The 22,824-nt window shown below is 39.4% G+C and overlaps 1 protein-coding gene across 1 annotated transcript; it reads right to left on the bottom strand.

Moving 5' to 3' along the window:
• Window positions 1-4,255: 4,255 nt before the first annotated feature.
• On the bottom strand, window positions 4,256-20,735 carry ccnd3 (cyclin D3). The gene is made up of 5 exons (XM_028796630.2): window positions 20,373-20,735; window positions 9,039-9,254; window positions 4,975-5,137; window positions 4,711-4,853; window positions 4,256-4,575 (listed from the first exon to the last, which is right to left on the bottom strand). Exons 1-5 carry the CDS (start codon window positions 20,607-20,609, stop codon window positions 4,399-4,401), a joined length of 936 nt encoding a protein of 311 aa, XP_028652463.2. The 5' UTR covers window positions 20,610-20,735; the 3' UTR covers window positions 4,256-4,398.
• Between the last annotated feature and the right edge of the window lie 2,089 nt (window positions 20,736-22,824).

The raw sequence follows: 22,824 nt of genomic DNA, 5'->3' as shown, positions 1-22,824 counted from the left end.
TGTAAAACTGTTTGTACTTGCAAGTTACCGTGAGGTAATTGTACTTATGATACAGTTATAATATTGCACAACCTGAGCCACTTTATAAAGCGCATATTTACATATGATGACGATATCATTTTTAAGATGAAATGCAGCAAAATATGTTGATTATATTATACAGATAAAACTAACTTTAACTACATGGTGCCGCAGCACTAGCGAGCTTGAGTTTCGTTCACGGTTTGTTCCTGCCTCACGCTGTATTCATGCTGTGGCTGGTGTGACACTGGAAGGACAGATGGATAGAATAATTAAACATTACGAAGATATTTCGATGTTCCTAAAAAGTTTTGACGAATCGACGTTCTAAGCTTACAGATGGCTTAACGTCTATTACAGAGCTGATTGTGTGGCGATTGGGTAATTGGAGAAAGAAAAGTAAGGACAGGAATTGAGGGTTAGTACGTTTGAAAAAGACAGTACTCCTGTAATAAAGCATTTCATTGAAGCAAGCATCTTGCTGTAAGACATGAACAATCACTGCACCACCGTGTTCCCATGTTTAATGACATGCTTTAACTCATATCATCATGAAAATGATATCACGTATATTTCTCAGTATTTTAATTATTCAGACAGCTGTAATATTACGAACGTAATGGATTCTGTGTCCTGTTGGAGGAAGAGCACGTAGTGATTCAGGCACATAGAGCACATATAAGATCAAATACAGAACAAAGCATTTAACGTGCTACTTTAGTTACGATGGGATTTGAGAAACTAGTAAATTAAATGATTTTAAGATTAAGTTTATGACATTCTACTTTAATGACAAAATAAACTACATGATTAAAGTGGAAATTTCGAGATTAAAGTTGACATTTCGTGCTTTTTTTCACTGTACCCTAATAAGCTTTCATATGACACTCAGACGGTGGGCTACAAGTTGCCTTTTCACGCCGACTTTGATATGTGACAAATTCTTTTTCATTTCGGGCACTGTGCGACTTTGTGAACTTGAGGTTTAGAATTTCTCTGACACGCTCTGTCACTCGATCAACTTCCTTTTGTTTATTATATTACTGTTTAAACCAACAAATAGTACATTTTTCTTTGCCTCCATTTGGTATTCGCTGAAATTCTTCTATTTTTCCTCGTACTTTTGCCATTGCCTTTTCACAGAACGCTGGGCATAATTGCTATTTATATTGATTTGCATATTCAAAGAGGCGTAATTCTGGGAGGAGTTGGGGCGGGACAGCAGGCTCGTGCACGTGCGTTTATTTCCACGCTGAGCGGGATTTATGTAGCGGAAGAACGCGGAAGTTGGCGAACGCACAGATTCCTGCATCTGGAATTTTCTGTGCGTAAGCACATTTCGGCTTTTGTGCTTACATCATATTATAGTGCGAATTCTACGCACGGTGTTATGCATGAAGCCCCTGGAGTTGATTTTAGTAGGAGAGATGTAAAGGCAACCTGCGCAACCTTCCCCGTTTTTTAAAAAGGAGTTGATCCATTCGTAAAAAACACTTTGTAAAGTGAATTTTTCATAATGTAAACTAATTACAATTCATTTAAATAGAAAACTTAAGCATTCCCTGGCTTGAAAAACTAGCCATATTTTTGTTCAAATAACACCGAACTATATGAAAATTGACAGAATGTGTTTAATACTGGACCTTAACATTTCTAGTTGCTCATTCAAAGGAATGAGCTTCAGGTTTTTCTTGTACTTTTACAACTACTTCATGACCTGTTTTGAAGATGTGATCCCCAAGATAACCATGTTAGCAACACATGTAACAAGGTGAGTAACAGACAAGTACACCTCCTTGCAGCCTGACGATCAGCTCCACCCCGTTTGGCTGGCAGCAGTGAGGAGGGCATCTGAATTTAGAGGCATCAGCTGTGGAAATAACTGAGACCAGCACTTAGCCCTACAACATTCTGCAAACTGCAGCAAGGTGTACTTGGAATAACTACATAGAAGATCATGTGTTAGCACAGGCAGCGTTCATTTGAAAATCCTTCCAAAGATTCTTCATATAGATGAATTTCCTTAAAGCAGGGTAACACCATGTTTTGGATAGCTGAGTAAAACTTTGTGCATTTTTGCATAGCCCTTGTTTTCTGGTTTAATATTGTACTAATGAAGATGTCCTACAAGATATATCTCAGTAAAAGTATTCATTTGCATTTGAAAATTATGGTATGTAATTTTTTTCCCGCTTAATCCAGACCAAGGTTGCGGTTTGGAGGATGGGGCCTATCCCAACCAGCATAGGACACAAGGCCATTACAGGACAAACACACAATAAGGCCAATTTAGAGTCGCTAACTCGCCTAACCTGCATGTCTTTGGACAGTGGGAGGAAACTGGAGCACCCGGAGGAAACCCACACAGACACAGGGAAAATGTCCAACTCCACATAGGGAGGACCCGGGACATGAACCCTGGTCTTCTTACTGTAAGTTAGCAGTGTTACTACTGTGCTGCATTGTTTGAAAATGTAGTGAAGTAAAAGTAAATAAAATTTTGTACTCCAGTATAAATATTTTAAAAACTAGGGTGCTTCACTCGCCGTGACCCCCTCCACAACGCCTGCGCTTTGTCGTAGCACAATCATGTCTCTGTTGCTTGCGTTTGTGGATTTCACTTTCACCAAAGAACAAAACTTTTAATTCTCGCGGCTAGGCCTCTTCATTGGGAAGAAACACTACTTTTCCCTGATGGCATCAAGAATTTGTCGATCTACAAGTCTACAACTTAAAGTTTAAAGCCAAACAATATCTACATACTTCTTTCATATCACCTATGCCCATATATTCGATCTCTTTTCGTCAATATCGCATTCAATTGTGATCCCGTGTTTGGAATTACATCGTGACAACGCAACATATAACTGCCTGTGAGTGAATATTGTTTCTCTCTACAAGAAATGTGTCTGGCAATAGCATTTACACAAATGAAAATGATTGAACCGTGTGCATGGTTATGTGGGGAGGATTTTTTCAAAGGGCGGCACAGTGGCGCAGTGGGTAGCGCTGCTGCCTCGCAGTTGGGAGATCTGGGGACCTGGATTCACTTCCCGGGTCCTCCCTGCGTGGAGTTTGCATGTTCTCCCCGTGTCTGTGTGGGTTTCCTCTGGGCGCTCCGGTTTCCTCCCACAGTCCAAAGACATGCAGGTTAGGTGGATTGGCGATTCTAAATTGGCCCTAGTGTGTGCTTGGTGTGTTTGTGTGTGTCCTGCGGTGGGTTGGCACCCTGCCCAGGATTGGCTCCTGCCTTGTGCCCTGTGTTGGCTGGGATTGGCTCCAGCAGACCCCCGTGACCCTGTGTTCGGATTCAGCGGGTTGGAAAATGGATGGATGGATGGATGGATTTTTTCAAATCTCTTTGCATAAGCTCTTGTCTTGTGGGGTTTGAAATTTTCTCTCGTGGGATTTCACTTTCACCAAACAACAAATCTTGTAATTCTCGCTACTTTTTTTTTTCCCTGAAGGCAACATGAATTACGATCTACAAGTCTCCGACTTAAAGTTTAAATCCGAACAATATATTCAATCTTTTTTCGCTGTTCCATTATTTATTTCCAGCCCCAGGCGTGGTTAAATTCTTGGCACAAAGACTCGTCTCGCGGGACATGTAAGTGTCTCTCCAAGAAAATCATATCTCATCTCCTTCCAAGATTTTTTTTTATGCCGCAAACACGTCTATATGCACTCGTACAGCTTTTTGGATCACCTACTCTGGCCATCTTACATCAATAGTATTGACCAAACTTGGTAAGCCCACTCCCAGCATGCAAATAGCCTTTCACGTTGCATATGAGTTACAACCAGGATTGGAATGCTACTCTGAAGAGGCGTTCATTAATACCTGTAAATGAATCGCTTGATTAAAACAGATTTGTTATTTATAAGAATGTTTCCACTTTAATAAATATTATAAAATGACTTGCATTGGCTGATTTTTTTTTTATAATAGACATACTCAAGTACAGTAACAAACTATGCAACACTGACTGTGTCCAAGACATTTGTTGCTTTTACAGTTATGCACAAGTTTTCAGTTGTAACAGCAGCATCAAGTGCTTTTCACTTTTACTTAACCAAAAATATGTTTGAAGCTGCAAGCTCAAGTGACTTAACTGACCTCTTGCTCTGTTTTATTCAAGGAGGCATCATTTAGTCCAGACTTTTATTAAACTTGCAAACAGATGGAGCATGTTCAAAGGTTCTTTTTTTAAAAAAAAAAAAAGAACTTGCACAATTTTGAACCAAATTTATTGCAAGGAGGTAGATGGCCTCTTCAGTACAAGACTGTACATATTCAAAACCGACAAAGGCAGGCATTTAATTAATCCTGACAGTAAACAGCACCGCCCCACCAATGTGCAAACAAAATATATATTATAAATGTTTTCTTGGTGTAGTGTGAGCAACTAACTCCACAAAATGTGGTGAGAGCCGCACATCCAATATGTTGGTTGGCGTACAGGAGTTGCTATCCTCGGGACAGTATGTTTTACTTGGCAAGTACATCTCCAGTGTGAGCTCCAGTTGCTCCAAGCATGAGCGCAGACAATCCTACATCAAGACAAAATCAAAAGATAGTTAACATTTTATTTTACTTTTAATGAGTTAACTCCCCACAGCCCTGTCCTGGCTAAGCAGGTTAGGAAGACGGATGGATGATTAAACTTCTACAAGATTAAAACCTACCACATCAGCTGCAGTTATCTTTGCAAGATGTTCTGTCATTTCATCACTACCAAGACATTTATCTATTGATTCTAATCCACGGATTGCAGCTGCAATGCTAGCACAGGCAATCATAGATGGCGGCGTCATAAAGAATTTCAGTTCTGGAAATAGAGCAAGTGAGAACAGTGTAAGAGAGGCCTAATAAGATCTGCCAGGGTTTTAGAACACATATAAAAGAACCAAATAAAACCCTTATCCCAGAAAGTGTTTACCAGTTAGTACCTGTAATGCATAATGCTATGAAGATCTTTGCGTGCTTGTGGATAAGGTCCAGTTTCTCCTCAGGGATTTCAGGTAGTCTCTGAAGGATGTGCTCAAGGAAATCGTTGGGCAGGACAGCCAGCAGGTCCCACTTCAACCTCTCCACCACCATCCGTTCCCATTCCTGTCAGCACACCCATCAGCAATGTCAACAGATACTACAAGGGCCAGTACTCTAACTACCAAGATTCTCTCTGTATCAACTAATATTAGGAATTTAGTTTAATACTAGCACTTTGAATTAAATAAACTACTTCCAGTATTGGTAATAACCTGACCCGGAGTGCTGCTCACCTTTTTATTCTGACAGTTAAGCTGCATAGAAAATCAGAACCAGGCTTCCAAAACAGAGTGCTCTTAAGCTGAATTATGCTCTGGATCTCTTGAATGCACTTAAGCACATTATTTTGTCAGCTCTCAAGTGAGTAAAACAGATTTCAGTGATAAATATGGAACACTGATATTTTCAATAGGACGATTTAAAAATTTTAGCAAAAGACTGGGCAAATGCCTATTTACCTGCCTATAAGCAATTTAGGATGCACCATTCTCAATGTTATTGCATCACTTCTTAGATTCTGCTAGAGTGACGTGAGAATGATGATTATCTGATAACAGGCATCAAAAGATTGAGCTACATAATAATGATTAAAATGACCTATACTACAAATAATAGTGTACAGCACCAACAACATATTAGTTATATTTTTTCATGTACCAGGCATTCTGAACTTATGTAGATTGTTACTAAAGTAGGCAGACGATAGAAATAAATAATAAAAACTAAAACATGAGCAAGGAAAAGATTAACTATCCATCTCTTTATTGGATTAATTTCCCTGAAGGGGTGAATAAAGTATCTATCTATCTATCTATAGCACCTTCATTATCTCTCTATCAAAACTGGTAAATTGGTGTTAATTGGCATTTGTTAAAACATAACCCCCTTCCAATCCAGCTTGTTTTAATCACAAGGGCTTAGATTCAAGTAAAAGGCTCTTTTTTGAACCTACTACATTATAAGAACCCATGAAATGTAAAAAAAAAACAAAACATAGGCAAAACACAATAATGGCTACATGTACTGAAGATGGATGTGTCACTTGGGATACCATAGTTAGCCAAACTAGTCAGTAACAAAAGGAGTCAAACCCAGCATCCTCAAGCTTGGAGTCAGGAGTGCCAACTACTGCACCACATCTCTTCTGAAATTCAAATATTTCCCAAATTACAGAGGTGGGCGTCTACATAGTTCTTTTGACGTTATATGACTTGCTTTTTAAAGTTCAGAACCCTCAATAGATTATTTTTTTCCTTGACCATCAACCAAATGATGAGCTGAAATGCAAACAAACAATTGTGTCCACTATATTTATAATTTTATAGTACTAGGGTGTTGTACCGTGTTAGCCATTATGAATGTAGCGACAAGTCAAGTAAAATAACACCTTTTATTGGCTAAGTAAAAAAGATTACAATATGCAAGCTTTCGAGGCAACTCAGGCCCCTTCTTCAGGCAAGATGTAATTTTATATGAGTCTAACATAAATCGGTTTTCCTGATGCCCATATTCTTTTTGTTAAAATGTGTCAACACTTCTTAGTAAGATCACTAGAGTTTAACTTCAAAAGACAACATTGTATTGTCTTGGCAGTGAAGTGAGGCAAAACAATTAAAAAGTCTGCTTAGTCAAATTTGAAATTACAGTGAGCCAAAGACTTCTCAGGTAGCATTAGGTGCAATGCAGAAAGCCCATAATGGAGGTGGAATAATCAATTACTGGGCTCACTCTTAAAATATAGAAGGAAAACCCAAAAATAATTGTAAAGACGAGCGTGCAGGCGTCAGTCCCAAGGTGCTGGATTTAGGAAGCAGCAGAGCTAACCACTGTGCCAAGCCTCTCACTTGGTTTGTAATTCACTTATCAAACACTACTAACCCAAAAGGGTAAGAGCATTACTGTTGGGCTGATGATCGTCAGTATGGTGCGCTCTGGGAAGGCTGTAGCATACAATGCAGTGCTTCTGGATTTTTGTTGTATTGTGTCTTGTTGAGTTGGCCAAATGTGTGTTGCCCTGTTAACTCTCTGAACATTATCATTTTGGAAAACATTTGATTGCCTGCTTAATAGTCATCATAAGTGGCACTTACAAAATTATCTGGTTGTTCCAGCTACAAAAAAATGAACATTTTAGCATCCATAAAAATACACTATTAAGGTGGTGGCCCTGTCTGTTTAGAAGGACTTATATCACAGCTGAACTATTGAGTTAAACCCCAAGAAAGGCCTAGATGGAATGTGAGCTAAAAAAGTAGAGAGTCTGACTGCGGAAGGGATGTCTTAGTAAAACAGCAAATGAGAAAAAAATGGTTTTGTCTTTATACACAGTCAATTTAGAAGGTATTCAGATTGCTTCACTTTCTGTACACTTTTGCTATAGATTTCATTAGAATAAATTTGCACTCACTAACCCATAATATGAAGAAACGTTTCCAGAAAGGTTTCCAAAATCATTAAAAAATTTTAAAAAATAAATAAATCTCTTATTCATGCAAGTATTCAAATGCGTACTTTGTAGAACATCCTTTAGCAGAAGTTATGACTTGGGAATGTTCTTGGGTAAGTCTCTACAAGTTGTGCACACCTGGATTTGGGCAGTTTGTGTAATTCTTCCTGGGAGATCCCATTAAGCTTAGTTAGACTGGATAAGAAATGTCTATAAACTGCCAATTTCAGGTCTTTCCACAGTTGTTCTACAGGGTTTAAGATTGGGCTTTGGCTGAGCCATTCAAGGAAATGTCCAGAAGCTGCTACAGCTTTGTTTTGGGCTGCATGCTTTGGGTCGCTGTTGTATTAAAGGTAAGCCTTTGCCCCAGTCTGTGGCCGTGTGCACTCTGGAGCAAGTTTTCTTTGAGGACAATTCTGACCAGTCTGCCTGTCCATGTCACTGAGAAGCACCCACATAGCATGATGCTGCCACCGCCATACTTAATAATAGTGATGGTATTATGCAGGCAATGAGCAATGCCTGCTGATCGCCAGACATAGTGCTTGGAGTTCTGCTGAAAGAATTAATTTTTTGTCTCATCAGACCAGAGTATCTTTTTCCTCATGCTGTCAGAGTTCCTTAAACTGTCATATGTCTTTTACTTATGACTGGCTTCTGTCTAGCCACTCTACAAAAGTGCCTGATTGATGTAGTGCTGCTGAGACAGCCATCCTTCCGACAGGATCTTCCATCTCAGCAGAAGATTTCTGAAGTTCCAGTAAAGTAACCACAGGGTTGTTGGTCACCTTTCTGACCAAGGCTCTAGTTTCCTGGTTTGGCCGGATGACTAACTTTAGGATGATTCCTGGAGGTTTTAAACTTTTTCTGTTTCAAAATTATTGACACAACTGTACTTTTGGGAAAACTCAAAGCGTTATAAGTTGTTTGATCTATGCCTCACCTCAGTTTGACCGTGAAGGTCTGCAGCGAGTTCCTTGGACTTCATGGTTGCTTTTTCTCCTAACGTGCAGAGCGAATGGTAGCACCTTGTATACAGAGTCTTTCTAAATGATGTCCAATCAATTCAATATGCCACAGATGGACACCAATCAAGGTCTACACAGGATGCACCTAACCACATTTTGGAGCGCCACAGCAAAGTCTGAGTATTTTTATGAATGATAGATTTCAATTTTTGATATGCAATAAATTTGCAAACCTTTCTGAAAGCATGTTTTCACTTCGTCATTATGGATTATTGACTGAAGACTGATGGGCAAAAATGGAAAATTGTTCCATTTAAAATTAAATCTAGAGCATAACTGAAATGTACAGAGAGTGATGTTATCTCAGTATCTTCTGAACCCTTTGTATATTCTAAGAAGAAGCAGTCATCAAATCAAGTAGGAGCTGGCAGATAGATACCTTACAAATTAAGTACACGTCCTATTCTACCAAAATTGAAGATATAAAGGAAACTAGGGGAATCAAAATATATTCAAACAATATCAGTATTTAGATGCAAGAACCACTAACCAGCAGTTCGTTCACAGTGATGGAGTTGTCAGTGTAAATGCAAATTTTTGTAGCTTTCAGAGGGACTGTGTCCAGCAGTTTAGAAGCAAGTAGCATGCAGACAGATCCCAGAAGTTGTAAGTGGCTTTTCTTTAAAATGAAGCAAGAAAGATATCGGTCTAGGTAGTCCATGGCCAAAGGAAACACCTGCTCTTCACAATTCTCATCTTCACATACCTATGCAAAACCAAAAATAAATTAAAAAAAACTGTGAATTATTTAAAGATAAGAGACTGTCTAATGTTCACATTTATCTTCAATCCAAAGTCATTAGAAAATAATTAATGAAACTGCTAAGCATGGCACCCATCTAGATTTTGACTGTAAAAAGATACCAAAAGAGTATGAAAAGGCTAACTATACGTATTAATTATTTTTAAAAGTACTTCTCCAACATAGGCTACTCTTTAGCCCATGGCTGGCTTCTATCTTGACTTTATTTCTACAAAAATAAGCCCCTTATTCTGATTTTGAACAGCAGGGTTTAGCATAATGCAAGTCTGGACAGAGAGATGATTACTATATTAATGAGATGATGTTATTCAGGATAACCCAATAATCCTAAGTCTTCTTTTAACAGATCCTTTTCAATTTGGCAGTACACTAGTTCAGTGGTTAAAGGTGTCATCTATGGGGGTGGGCATAGAAGCAACTGTCCTCCAATCCAGGATTGATGCTAGAGAGAATTTGCCATGGCAAAAATAAGTTGAAAAGTCTGTATCAGCTGTGTTTTAGTTGAATATGTTGCTACAGACTACATAGGCTACAGTGAGACTGCAGTTAAAAGTGGCTCAGTTCTGATTTTTGGCTCACTTTGTATCAAATCTGATATCACTGTGTACCGATACCTATCACAAATGTGCTAAATTATTCAAAATTAATTCATCAGGCACATGGGACCTAAAAGAAACCATGAATACTAGCTACATTTGGACTGCTGACATGCTAACTGCTCACATGCTGACTTCAGTCTGTTTACAGTATAGGAGCTCTTGAAATTAATCAGCCCAAGATGACAAATGCTCAAAGGTGCTTTTACTGGAATCATCAGTGCCAGATGTATATGTTGAAACCTATAGACATGAGACAGGAGCCATGAGAACAAGATGTGGAGGGGTTTGCGTTTGAAAGGTTAGAATGTCACCAGGGATATTCAGTTACTTATGGAAAAACAAATGTGACACTTCAGAAGGCACATAGTCACTACACTGTATTGCCAGGCTTTGTCTGCCTCTCTCTCTCTCTCTCTCTCTCTCTCTTTTGTATTTCACATTTCTCAAAAAAAAAAAAAGCGTCACATGAGTGAAAAAAAATCCACTAAGCGGCAGTATAAACTATTCTCTTCATCCATCTTTTAAACCCAGTTATCCAGAGCAGGGTCACAGGGAAGCTGCAGCCTATCCAAGCAAACAATCAGATGCAAGGATGGAACAGTTCCTGGAGAGGGCACTAGCCCATTGCAGGGTGAACACACAAACACACACACATACACAAAAGGAACCAACGTAGCACTGCCAATCCACTTAATCTGAATGTTTTTGGATGGTAAGAAGAATCCCACCTGAACATGGGGAGAACATGCAAACTCCACACACAGAGCACCCTGGGTGCACACCCTGGTCAATTTAATGCAGGCAGTAGTGCTACTACTGTACCTCCAGTATCAACAAATAGCCTAACATTTAACTTATGCTGATGATGACAACACAGTCATATTCTTATCAGCTCCATAAACGATAAACACTTATATTAAAGGAATACTTCATTCAAAAGTAATATTTTTTAATATGTTACTTACCCCATTTAGTTTGTAGTGATGGCTAAGAAAAATTTTTAGTCTGTTATTTTCATGGAGAATAGAGATAACAACCTTTCTGACTGAATGGGAACCTGTGATGACTAACATTGGACAACAGCAAACAATATCAAAAAGTCCATGAAAAAAAAAAATCCTCAAGGTACTCAAGTCATCCAGCAGTATGCACATAACGTTCAAAAAGAATGCATTTTTTTGCTAAAATATTGTTAAAATACATAACTCTGGAAAATAAAAGTATTCCACAAACAGGAAGTCTGTTTACATGGGATTGAGCTTTTGTATTAAACACTCACCTCTTCCCCTATTTCAATGGTCAACAGTCCTGATTGTGTAGAGCTTGCATGGTCTTTTTCAAAATAAAATACAATATTTCAGACGTTTATTGTCCATTTTCTCTAACCTGTAAAATATCTTGCAGCCTGCCTCTCATTTTATACTGGCTTCCCTGCCTAGTCTGCAGTCCTACATTACCTTAAAACAGAAAAAACGTTAATAAATCACTGATTATTGTCCTCTCTAGTGCAGAGACAAATATAACATGCACAGTGATGTACTGTATATACACACACATAACAAAGCACAACCTTAAATTAAAAGAGTAAAAAATAAAAACACATCTCAAGACTGTGGGTGTAAGCCAACAATAACTCTGTAGTTAGCAAGCACTTCAACTACACAATTCATAAAAGGAAGCAATGAAAGACAAAAATGTTCTCACCAGCCACACCTAGTTTATAGCTAAGATGACTGAATTCTATGTTCCACCACATAGTACCCTACTCTCCTCTACAAGATTGACCAAAAAAGGTGAACTTTTTAAATTTAATGATGCTCAGAGAGAAAAGCCAAGCAAAATGACACCTTTTATTGGCTAACTAAAAAGATTACAATATGCAAGCTTTTGAGGCAACTCAGGCCCCTTCTTCAGGCAAGATGTAACACCCTAGTACTACTGATGCTCAGAGAATAAGAAATGTTCAACATTACATTTTAGCACCAATAAATTATGCACACAAAGCTTACCTCACCCTATTTATCTTTAATGGTGATTAAGGGTGTCTAATAGTGGATAGTGGAGTTTTCCTTTGGCTCAGCTTGAGTGAGTGCAGGTAAGTGTTTAAATATTCCCTGGCATCTCATCCAGGGTTGATTCTTGTCTTATTTCCAGTTAGATAACAAATGGCATCCTGTGACCTTGGGTAAGTGTGTTAGAGCAGGGGTGGGCAATGTTGATCCTAGAGATCCACACTGGCTACAGGTTTTCATTCCAACCCAATTCCTTAATTAGAAACCAATCCTTGTCAATCTCAGACCTTATTTAATTGTATGGCTTGTTAGTCTGTGCACTGTAAGGCTCTTATATTGTAGATTTTTCCTTTCCAAGGATATCATCCAAATGATTTGAAGCCTAAAATTGATCATTTTCAGTCTGTCACATTTTTCTATTAAGTGTTTTATTAAATCAAACAGTGCATGATGAATACACACAGATGTAATTGGAAAAAAACCTAGATGGAGAATTGCTGGCACTTTTGTCTTTTACATCTTATTGTTAATAAGGAGCCAATAAAACACCAATTGCAGCAGTTTAAGATTGAAATAAGCAATTAAGGGCAGAGAACCTTAACAAGTGAGACCACTAAAATGAAGCATCAAAATGTCACTTAAGCAATAAGTTCTTCATCAGCAATAATTGACTTCTCATTAAGTAACTGGGCTGGAACAAAAACCTGCAGCCACTGTGGCAATCCAGGACCGACATTACCCACCCCTCTGTTAGATAGATAGATAGATAGATAGATAGATAGATAGATAGATAGATAGATAGATAGATAGATAGATAGATAGATAGATAGATAGATAGATAGATGGATCTTTATTTGTTCCAAGGGGAGAATGTGGCTTTTTACAAAAGCTGAATAAATAAATATATAAATATTATAACAAAAAATAAAAACAAGAATTACTAAAAAGGAAAGAAAACTTCTGACTTGGCTAAAGATAAAAAGGAGAAGTCGCAGTCACATTATATGTATTTCTTACTAATAATTCATTGGCTGAAAGTCTTCAGTGTTAGTGTGTCAGGGAGAGGATGTGTAGCACTGTTCATAATGCCACTCAGTTTTGTCTTCATTCCCTTCTCTTATGTCAACTCCAGGGGGTTGGGAGTGTGTCCCACAAGTCAGCTTATTGATTTTTCTCTTGAAGTGATGTTACCAGCCCAGCACACCAGAGCCTGGAAAATCAGACTGGCCATCACAAAGTTGTAGAACATGAAAAATATGTCACTACTCACATTAAACGTATGCAGTATCCTAAAGAAAAGACCCTGCTCTGCCATTTCTTATATAGTTCCTCTGTGTAGCAAGACTACTCCAGCCCGTCATTGATGTGGACCTCCAAGTACTTGTAGAAGTGTACCAACTCCACATCAATCTATACTAATAAAAGGCAAAGCCCTCACTGACTCACTCACTCACTCACTCACTCACTGACTGACTGACTCACTCATCACTAATTCTCCAACTTCCCGTGTAGGTGGAAGGCTGAAATTTGGCAGGCTCATTCCTTACAGCTTACTTACAAAAGTTAGGCAGGTTTCATTTCGAAATTCAAAGCGTAATGGTCATAACTGGAACATATTTTTTGTCCATACACTGTAATGGAGGAGGCGGAGTCACGTATCGCGTCATCACGCCTCCTACGTAATCACGTGAACTAAAAACAAGGAAGAGATTTACAGCACGAGTCACACGCGGGAACGAAGGTAAATGACGTTAATTTTTGACTGTCTTTTAATACTGTGTAAGCATACATATTAACACGTGCAATTAAACGTGTGCATTTACGGGGTGATTTCTCAGGCTTAAAAGCTCACCTTTTATCAAACGCGGGAACAAAGGTAACTGACGTTGTTCACTGTCTTTTAATACTGTGTAAGCATACATATTAACACATGTGCAATTAAACGTGTGCATTTACGGGGTGATTTCTCAGGCTTAAAAGCTCGCCTTTTACTAAAAAGGTAAATGCAAAACTATTTTCAGTTTATTGAAACGCTCCCGTTAAGGATTGCAATAACATATTCGTGAGATAAAACAACGAAGTAGGGGGAAATGGAGGAAGAGCCGCAAACAGCGAAGAGCAAAAAATTAATTAAACAATTGAGAACGGAGCGAGTGAAGCATACAAGCATGTTCATAAGGGAAACAAAGCACGGTGTAAAACGTAACTTTAAATTAAGTTTATAGAAACGCTCCCGCTGCGGATTGCAATAACATATTCGCGAGATAAAAGTTTAATGAGAACACACAAGGTATAAACGAACCACACGCTGTGGCGCAACGTTAGGGGCAACAGTTTCAACCATTCTATGATCTGCTTCTCGCAACTGAAAGACGGCACATGGCGGATGTTAGCCGACTTGCTGACCGCAACGTTAGGGGCTTCAACTATGGCGCTGACGCCACATCTCAGTGCCAACACTTTGCAGACTCTACTTAAAAGACACGCCCTCCTCACTGGACAGTTAAAAAGACCAATGAAACTAACGATGACATCAAGTATTACCCAATCAAAAGTAGGAAAGGAGGCATCTTCATAAAATGCGTGTGGGATGATTTGCATGACACGCTGCTTTAAAAAAAAAATGATAAAAAAAATACGGGATAAATCCCGTCCAGTATTGATTCAAAACGGGACGCGCAATTTCATTCTCAAACGCGGCACGATTCCGTATTTTAAAGGACGGGTGGCAACCCTACAGTGCCAGGTAACCACCCATACAATCAGATTGTGATTCACACTAGGAATGCAATGAATGTAATTACCCCGATCTACATACAAGGCGAAAGTCTTGCAACATTCAAAGATGATGGTTTGGGATAATTAGTACTTATTAAGTACACCATGGAACATAAAAGAGCTTATGAAGCCTTGAACCGAAAAAAGCAACATCTCACAGATCGTAAAAAAAAAAAAGGAGGTAATGTCGTTTTACTCGCTGTAGATTTTAGTCAAACATTACCAGTTATTCCACGAGGGAGACCAGCAGATGAACTCAACGCGTGTTTAAAATCCATGCTTCTCCCACGGTTGGTTATATGTCGCGTGTTCTCGGGTAGGTACACCAAAAAATGTATACATTTAAGCATGTAATGGGCAAAGAAAAAATGAGGTATACCCGAAGGCACTGCAGTAGTACTCAATGTAACTTTACTTCTTAAATGTTAATGTTTTACTGTTTAATAATTTATACGCTTCTTATATATTGTTCAAATTCTTTTATCAAAATACCACTGACAGCGCAATGCACGATAACATGGAGTGAATACACCATACGCATCTGCCCACGGCCGCCCTGGTGTGCGCAGATAGGAGTTGATTCTAAAATAAAATAAACATAAAAAAAGTAATACAATCATCACCCATAAAGCGGATAGCAGACGTGACGTATTATATGTGTACCAGATTTCAAGTCAATAGGTGAAACGGTTTGCAAGCTACAGGTGATTTAAAATCCTGGACAGACCAACGAAAAGCCACGGTAGCAAATTATAGAAGAAGATTTTACTGTTTAATAATTTATATTTATATGAAATGTGCTTCTTATATATTACTTCATATTCTCATATGATAATGATGTTAATGTTGTTTATATTGATTTCTATGTTATTGTAAGTGCATCTATGTGTGTATATGTATGTATGTATGTATGTGTATATATATATATATATATATATATAAAAAATATATATATAAAAAATATGTGTATATGTATATATAATATATCTGTATATGTGTGTATATGTGTGTGTATATGTGTATATGTATATATATATGACGGCAACACTCATAACAATGACAACACAATTACATTGACAATCATGTTACGTTATTTTTAAAATGTTTCCTTTACTTTTTCATAACCTCTTTAACACACTACTTCTCCGCTGCGAAGCGCGGGTATTTTGCTATATATAATATATGTGTATATGTATGTATATATATATATATATATGACAGCAACACTCATAACAATGACATCACAATTACATTGACAATCATGTTACGTTATTTTTAAAATGTTTCCTTTACTTTTTCATAACCTCTTTAACACACTACTTCTCCGCTGCGAAGCGCGGGTATTTTGCTAGTTCTCTATAAAAGTGGCCAGATATTAAAGGCTCTTTGGTGTGGCAAAAGTCCATAACCAGTTCCTTGCTTTTGCTCATGTTAAGTTGTAAACAATTCTCTTTCCACCAAGAAACAAACTTCTCCACCTGACTCCTCTACTCTGTCTCATCCCCCTTGTCAATTGACTCCATCAGTGAGAATTTCTGCAAGTGACATGAACAGATGTTCTACTTATAGACCAATGTGCACAGGCATGCATGGGAAGACATGTTTCAAATTTGCCGATATCTGGCTACGGTGTTGTTGAAAGTGGAATTTATGAAGACTCTCTCAAAGAAAATTCATGCGGACCACGTATGTGTTTGATTCAAGCCCCACATCTTGTAGTGGCACTAAGAGTGTATGTGTGCATGTGTGTGTGTAAGGTAAGCTTGTACAGAACTTGATATTGTCTAATAGCTGTGGTATTGGACCGTGGGGCATTACTTTATGACAGTTAATCATTAAGTTAATTTAATATCTAAAAAGACTAGACTTAAAGGATGAAGATATAGACCTTGACTAGTTTTCAGACATTTAAATCATGGATGTTGTTTTTCCATTTGGTACTTACTTCATGTTGTTTGTAGTGATGGCTAAGAAAAATTATTAATCTCATGTTTTCAGGTGGAACAGATATAAGAGTTTATGATACATGAAGTTTTAATGGCCAACTCCGTGGTGCCAATATTGAACAACAGCCAAAAGTATATAAGTATCCATCAAATAAATCTGAAGTTAGTGATATCCCATACTTCTGTTATGTGATGATGACTCTGGCACACACCAGCAAATTAGGTGACAATCATTACATTTCCAACATTAAAGACCAAAGGTAACCCAAATTAGTGTTACAATTACCACCCAATCATCTCCTATTGCACATGATGATGCTTTTTGAGCAAATATTTGCCCAGCTTCTAAGTAACATTGTCAAAATAAGCATTAACCAACTATGGCTATGTCTAAGGTTGTTGTATTGCTGATGCAGTTTTTGCAGACTGATTGCTTATGGAGAAGCATCAAGAGAAAAGTAAGCCACTGCAACTAGCTTTTCTTGACCTTCAGAAAGCCATTGATCGTGTTCCATAAAAGATGATCTACTAGGCACATTGTGATCATGGCATTCCTGAGCTCCTTGTCATGTGGGTCCAGATACTACAGTATATGTGAATACCAGCAGGTGGGTGAGATACACCACGTAAACAGCAGAAGTGACTCTACTCCGTTTAGCCCTAGAGCAAAGCCCTTAACCTGCAATTGCTTTGCCCTGGGTATGATGTTAATCTGCATCCAGCCCTGGAAGCAGGTCTTCCAACTTGCAGGGAAAACCTGGGGTCTGGTGGCTGGATTGGACCATGTGGTGCTTAGGTGTCACCCATTGCATTGCTGTACTCGGGACCCAATTCAGGTGGTTTGTTGTGTGGTGGATGTCGCAACGTGCTGTATCAGCGTATGCTCTGAACCTTTCCTGTGATGGTGGGTGTGCACTAAGGCTCAAAATTGTTGCCACTTCAATTAAGCTTGGTCATGGATACTATTACACAAGCCCTACAACCTGATGCACCATGGGCTCTACTCTGTGCTGATGACATTATGCTCACAACCACCAACAGAGAACTGTTGCAAGACCAAGTCCAGATATGGAGTGTTCATCAATCAATTTGGCCTTCCCCTCAACATTAAGAAGTCTGAATACCTGCAAACGTTCTCAGAAGTTGGTACCATCCAAGTTAGTGGTGTGGACCTAATTTAGACCAAAACAACTTTTCGATACCTAGGTTTCTACCTGCAAAGTGATAACAGTAACAGTAATGAAATGCCACCTAGAATAAATGCAGCCTCACTGTGGTGGAGAGAGGTTACTGGAATACTCTGTCAGATGAATGACAACTCGCCTCATATCTAAAATACATTGAACAGTAAAATGCCTAGTCACATTATATGGAACAGAATGCTGGCCAGCCTCGAAATGAGTTCAGAATGAGTTACATGTCATAGAGATGTGCAAGCTCCATCGGACAATAGAAATATCTTGTGTTGACCATATTTGCAATTACTCTATTAGACAAGTGATGGTTGTTGCACCCGTCCCAGGTAAAATGCGGGAAACATGACTGCAGTGGTATGGCCATGTTTGATGAGCAGCGCCTGACACTATTGCCAGTACTGCCAACCACTTTCAAACTGACAGCTAACGGTATCATAGAATGCCAAAACAATTATGGCAAGACACAATAAAAGGAGATATGAAAATTGTCAGTATAAGCCCATAAAATACATTCAATTGTTGAAAATGGCATTCATTCTCAAATCTGAAAAGTTGTCCCTGCACTAGAAAAACACTAAGTTAATGTCTCAAATTCTAAATTTCAGTTATTCAGGCTGCATATTCACAACTTCCAAAGTGCACACATTTTTTACTAAAATATTGTTAAATAAACAAGAAACACCTTCAAATAGGATCAGGCTTTAGAATTGAAGACAGGACTCTAGCTCGATGAATGAGGGGGAAAGTACGATGTTGAGTAAAGCTTAAAACCTGAAAACTATACACTGATCAGCCAACGCATTAAAAATCACCTGCCTAATATTGTGTAGTTCCCTGTCGTTCCACCAAAACTCTGACCCATCAAGGGATAGACACCAAAAGACCTCTCTAGGTGTCCTGTATCTGGAACCTAGACATTGGCAGCTGATATTTTAAGTCCTGCAAGTTGTGTGGTGGAGCTACCACAGATTGAACTTCTTTATCCAGCACATCCAACAAATGCCCGATTGGATTGAGATTTGAGGATTTTGGAGGCCAAGTCAATACTTGAACTCTTCATCATGTTCCTCAAACCATTCCTGAGTAATTTTTGCAGTGTGGCAAGGCACATTCCCCTGATGAAAGAGTCCACTGCCAACAGTTAATACCATGAATAGATCTATGTGATCTACAGCAATCTTTAGTTAAATGGTATGTATCAAAGTAACATCCACATGAATGCCAAGACCCAAGGTTTCCCAGTAGAATATTGCTCAGAGCATCACACTGCCTCCCCTGGCTTGTCTTCTTCCCTTAGTGCATTCTGCTACCATCTCTTCCCAAGGTAAATGACGCATATACTTCCAGCTGTCCATATGATCTAAAAAAATGTGATTCATCAGACCCAACCACCTTTTTCCATTTCTCCATGGTCCAGTCCTTATGCTCATATGCCTATTGTAGGAGCTTTCAATCGTGAACCAGGGTCAACATTTGCACTCTGATCAGTCTGTGGCTATGCTGCCTCATATGCAGTAACTACAATACACTGTGTGTTCTGACACGTTTCTCTTATGGCCAGCATTGGTTTTTCAGCAATTTGTGCTACAATAGTCCTTCTGTCGGGCTGCACCAGACGGGCTAGCCTTAACCTCCCACACACATCAGTGAGCCATGGACACTCATGACCCTGTCCCCTGTTCACTGGTTGTCCTTCCTTGGACTACTTTTGGTAGGTACTAACCACTGCAAACTGGGCACACTCAGACCTGCTGTTTTGGATAAGATCTGACCCAGTCGTCCAGCCATCACAATTCGGCCTTTGTCACTCATCTCCTTATGCTTGTCCAATAGTACTGCTTCTGGCATTGTAATGTGATAATCAATGTTATTCGATTCAGCTGTCAGTGGTTTGAATGTTGTGGCTGATCAGTGTATTGCATGTATAAATCACATGATTTCCAGTTAAATGCCCACCCCGGACTCCCTGTTGGAACATGTGTGAATTTATACATCCACAAAGCGCTCCATTGTTAAGACAGTTGTATCATTTTCATTTTAAGAATTTTGGATAAAGGCAAACCATAAAAATATACAGTACAGTATGTTATAATGCAAGTGGGTGGTAGTGATGCTGGGGAAAGGAAGTGCCTTCTAACACACTAGCACTCTCTTTGTTGTATGCCAGGTTTCTCCTGCGTTCTTGTCTCTGCCACTTCAGTTTAAAAATATTTTTATACAATTTATTTGATCTCGCTATGTCTGGTGGGCCTCTCTTACCGGGTTACTCAGATATCAGTAACTTTGTCTTTCAGAGACCCCTTTTACGAGTCGATTTTGGGACGGGGTGGGGTGGTTTCGTTGCTTACGGTCATTGCTATTTTCTTTTATTTTTCATTGCTGCTCTTATTGAAGTCGAATAGAAAATGCTCACAATGTAGTGCGTTACACTATTTTTTAAAAATGTATGCTGTATACTGTATATACCTCCGCTTTTCAAAGCGTTTCATAAGGAAATTTTACTGACAGCGCGCACCGGTCGCTCACCCACCTGTAGCATCCACTCCGCCAGCACCCGTCGCATACTGGGCTGTAAGTCACTCTGCACGGTGTCGAAATAGTTGAGTCGGGGTGGGTGCTTCTCCTCCATGGCCAGGAGGTTGCGCAAAGTTCGCTCGTCCTCCAGCTGGCTAGAATCGATGGTTGCCCTCAATGTTCCTGAGTTAGGGCCGAAACTCCTCGAGTCATCTTGGCGGTGGTTCTCCAAGCACAAAAAATTTGTTGCCATTATTCCAATTAACGTATTATTCGTATTTCGATAGATAGGGCTGGACAGGAACGTACAAGTCTAAAGATGCACCTGCCACTTACTTAGTTCTGCAGCCTCAGCCCTGTGCTTTACCGGCGCCTACCGGAAGAGGCCGCTAAAGTAGCCATATGGAGGCAGTGACGTCACGCCACACACCACAAGGGGCGGACTCAAATGTCAGAGCGTTAAAGTGTGACCTGCCTTTCCTGCTTATAGTAAAGGAGAAGATAATATAGTGTTGGACTGAATTTTGGCTTGGTTTATTTTACTAGTGAGACGAGATAAAACTTAATTGATTTTAAGGTTAAATTGGGGAAAAACATAAATAAGTGACAAGGCGTGTGACCAAATCTGGGCGGACGTTCTTTATGAACTTGCCACGTACTGTACGAGAGAGAGAGGTTAGGAGCACACACTGATACAGCACATTGCCACACCCACCACATGACCAACCAACTCAGGATCCCAGATTAGGACCCGAGTGCAGCCATGCAACGGGTGACACCTCAGCACCACGCTAGTTAAGATGGAATGGAACCAGTGTGAAGTTTTTTGTGGTGGCTGGAGTGCCAATTCTGCCACCAACCCCCAGGTTTGTCCCTGCTGGTTGGAGAGCCTACATGCAGGGCTGGATGCAGATAACGTCATACCCAGGGCGGAGTAATTGCAGGTTAAGGGCCTTGCTCAAGGGCCCAACGAAGTAGTCACTTTTGGCGTGTACGGGATTCGAACCGGCAACCTTCTGATTGCATGTGCAAATCCTTAGCCTCAGAGAAAAAAAAACAATACCGTCGTTTACATGTGTAATCTCTTGCCGAATTCTAAACTATAACTCGGGTTTTTGTGCTTATCTATTTTACCATAAGAGTGCGAAACCAAGGCTCGGCGTTTACGCCGCTAAATGTACATCGAAACGTGGCTTAAGTAATTATACTGAAGTTTTCGTAGCACGTAAGCTTCAGTCTTAACTGCAATCAGTTGGACCGATTTGCTTGAAAGCTTCTTTCAGCCAAGTTGGCGAATTCGAACCTAGAAAAGTTCGCCGTTGATCTGCTGTATAGCATAGTGCCTCTCAAACTCGATTCTAGGGACCCACTGTGGCTAAAGGTTTTTGTTCTGTTTTGAATTGGTCTCCTAAGTAAACTGTTACCTCCCAGTTCCTGTGTTTTGGAGTTAATTTAGAACTTATAAAACTAAGTTTTATTAAAATGTTACAGTTACAGTATAGGGGGATAATGGGTTGATCAACCATCCATCCATTTTTCCAACCCGGTGAATTTGAACACAGGGGTCTGCTGAAGCCAATCCCAGCCAACACAGGGCTCAAGGCAGGAACCCATCCCGGGCAGGGCGCCAACCCACCGCAGGACACACACACACACCAAGCACACAGTAGGGCCAATTTAGAATCGCCAATCCACCTAACCTGCATGTCTTTGGACTGTGGGAGGAAACCGGCGCACCCAGAGGAACCCCATGCAGACATGGGGAGAACATGCAAACTCCACATAAAGAGGACCCAGGAAGTGAACTTGAGTCTCCTAACTGCAAGGCAGCAGCGCTACCACTGCGCCGCCCAGGTTGATCATTCTTTTTTATTTTTAAACAATATTTTCATCTGGATTTTCAGTGTTTCTAGTTGTTATGGTTCTTTAATCCATTATTTACTAATTAGTAGGTCTGACACTGTGTATAAGGTTCTTTACTGGGTTGTGTGGTTCCTCATAAAACTATTTCTTGACAAAACACCATTGCTCATGCAGTTGGTTCAAATTGTGCCAAAAGCAAAATCTTAAATGTATGGTAGGCTACCAAGTAGCACACTAACAGATTAAGAAAGCCCAGATTTAGCATGTGTTACTGTATTAAAATCAGGAGCCATTGGTATTTCACATATGTGTTAACCTTATATCTGTGATCATTCACTGTATGGAACCTTTTATGGATATAAATAAGTGCAAGTTCTTTCTGGAACCTTTACTTGAATGAGATTTTTGGGAACTAAAAAGGATTTGATTATGTATCACTCTGAAGAACCGTTTTGGCACTTTAATTTTTAAGAGTGTAGTTGCAGCCTTTCAGTATTCACTGTTATCTGGTCTGCTTGTTTTTAATTGTCATCATTAGGATATAATGAAGGTGGCAAATTATACAGAAAAAGGCCAATATAATAGGAAAACAAGAGAGTTAAGCA

Source organism: Erpetoichthys calabaricus, chromosome 3 (assembly GCF_900747795.2).
Source record: "Erpetoichthys calabaricus chromosome 3, fErpCal1.3, whole genome shotgun sequence".
Lineage (NCBI taxonomy): Eukaryota > Metazoa > Chordata > Cladistia > Polypteriformes > Polypteridae > Erpetoichthys > Erpetoichthys calabaricus.
The sequence above is the reverse complement of the archived record's forward strand: the minus strand, read 5'-3'. Positions and strand labels throughout refer to the sequence as shown.

Coding starts and splice junctions, on each gene's coding strand:
- ccnd3 (XM_028796630.2), bottom strand. CDS start 20,609: ATGGCAACAAATTTTTTGTGCTTGGAGAACCACCGCCAAGATGACTCG. Junction 9,255..20,372: donor TGGCGGAGTGGATGCTACAG/GTGGGTGAGCGA, acceptor GGTTTTGCATAG/GTATGTGAAGATGAGAATTG. Junction 5,138..9,038: donor TCACTGTGAACGAACTGCTG/GTTAGTGGTTCT, acceptor GTGTGCTGACAG/GAATGGGAACGGATGGTGGT.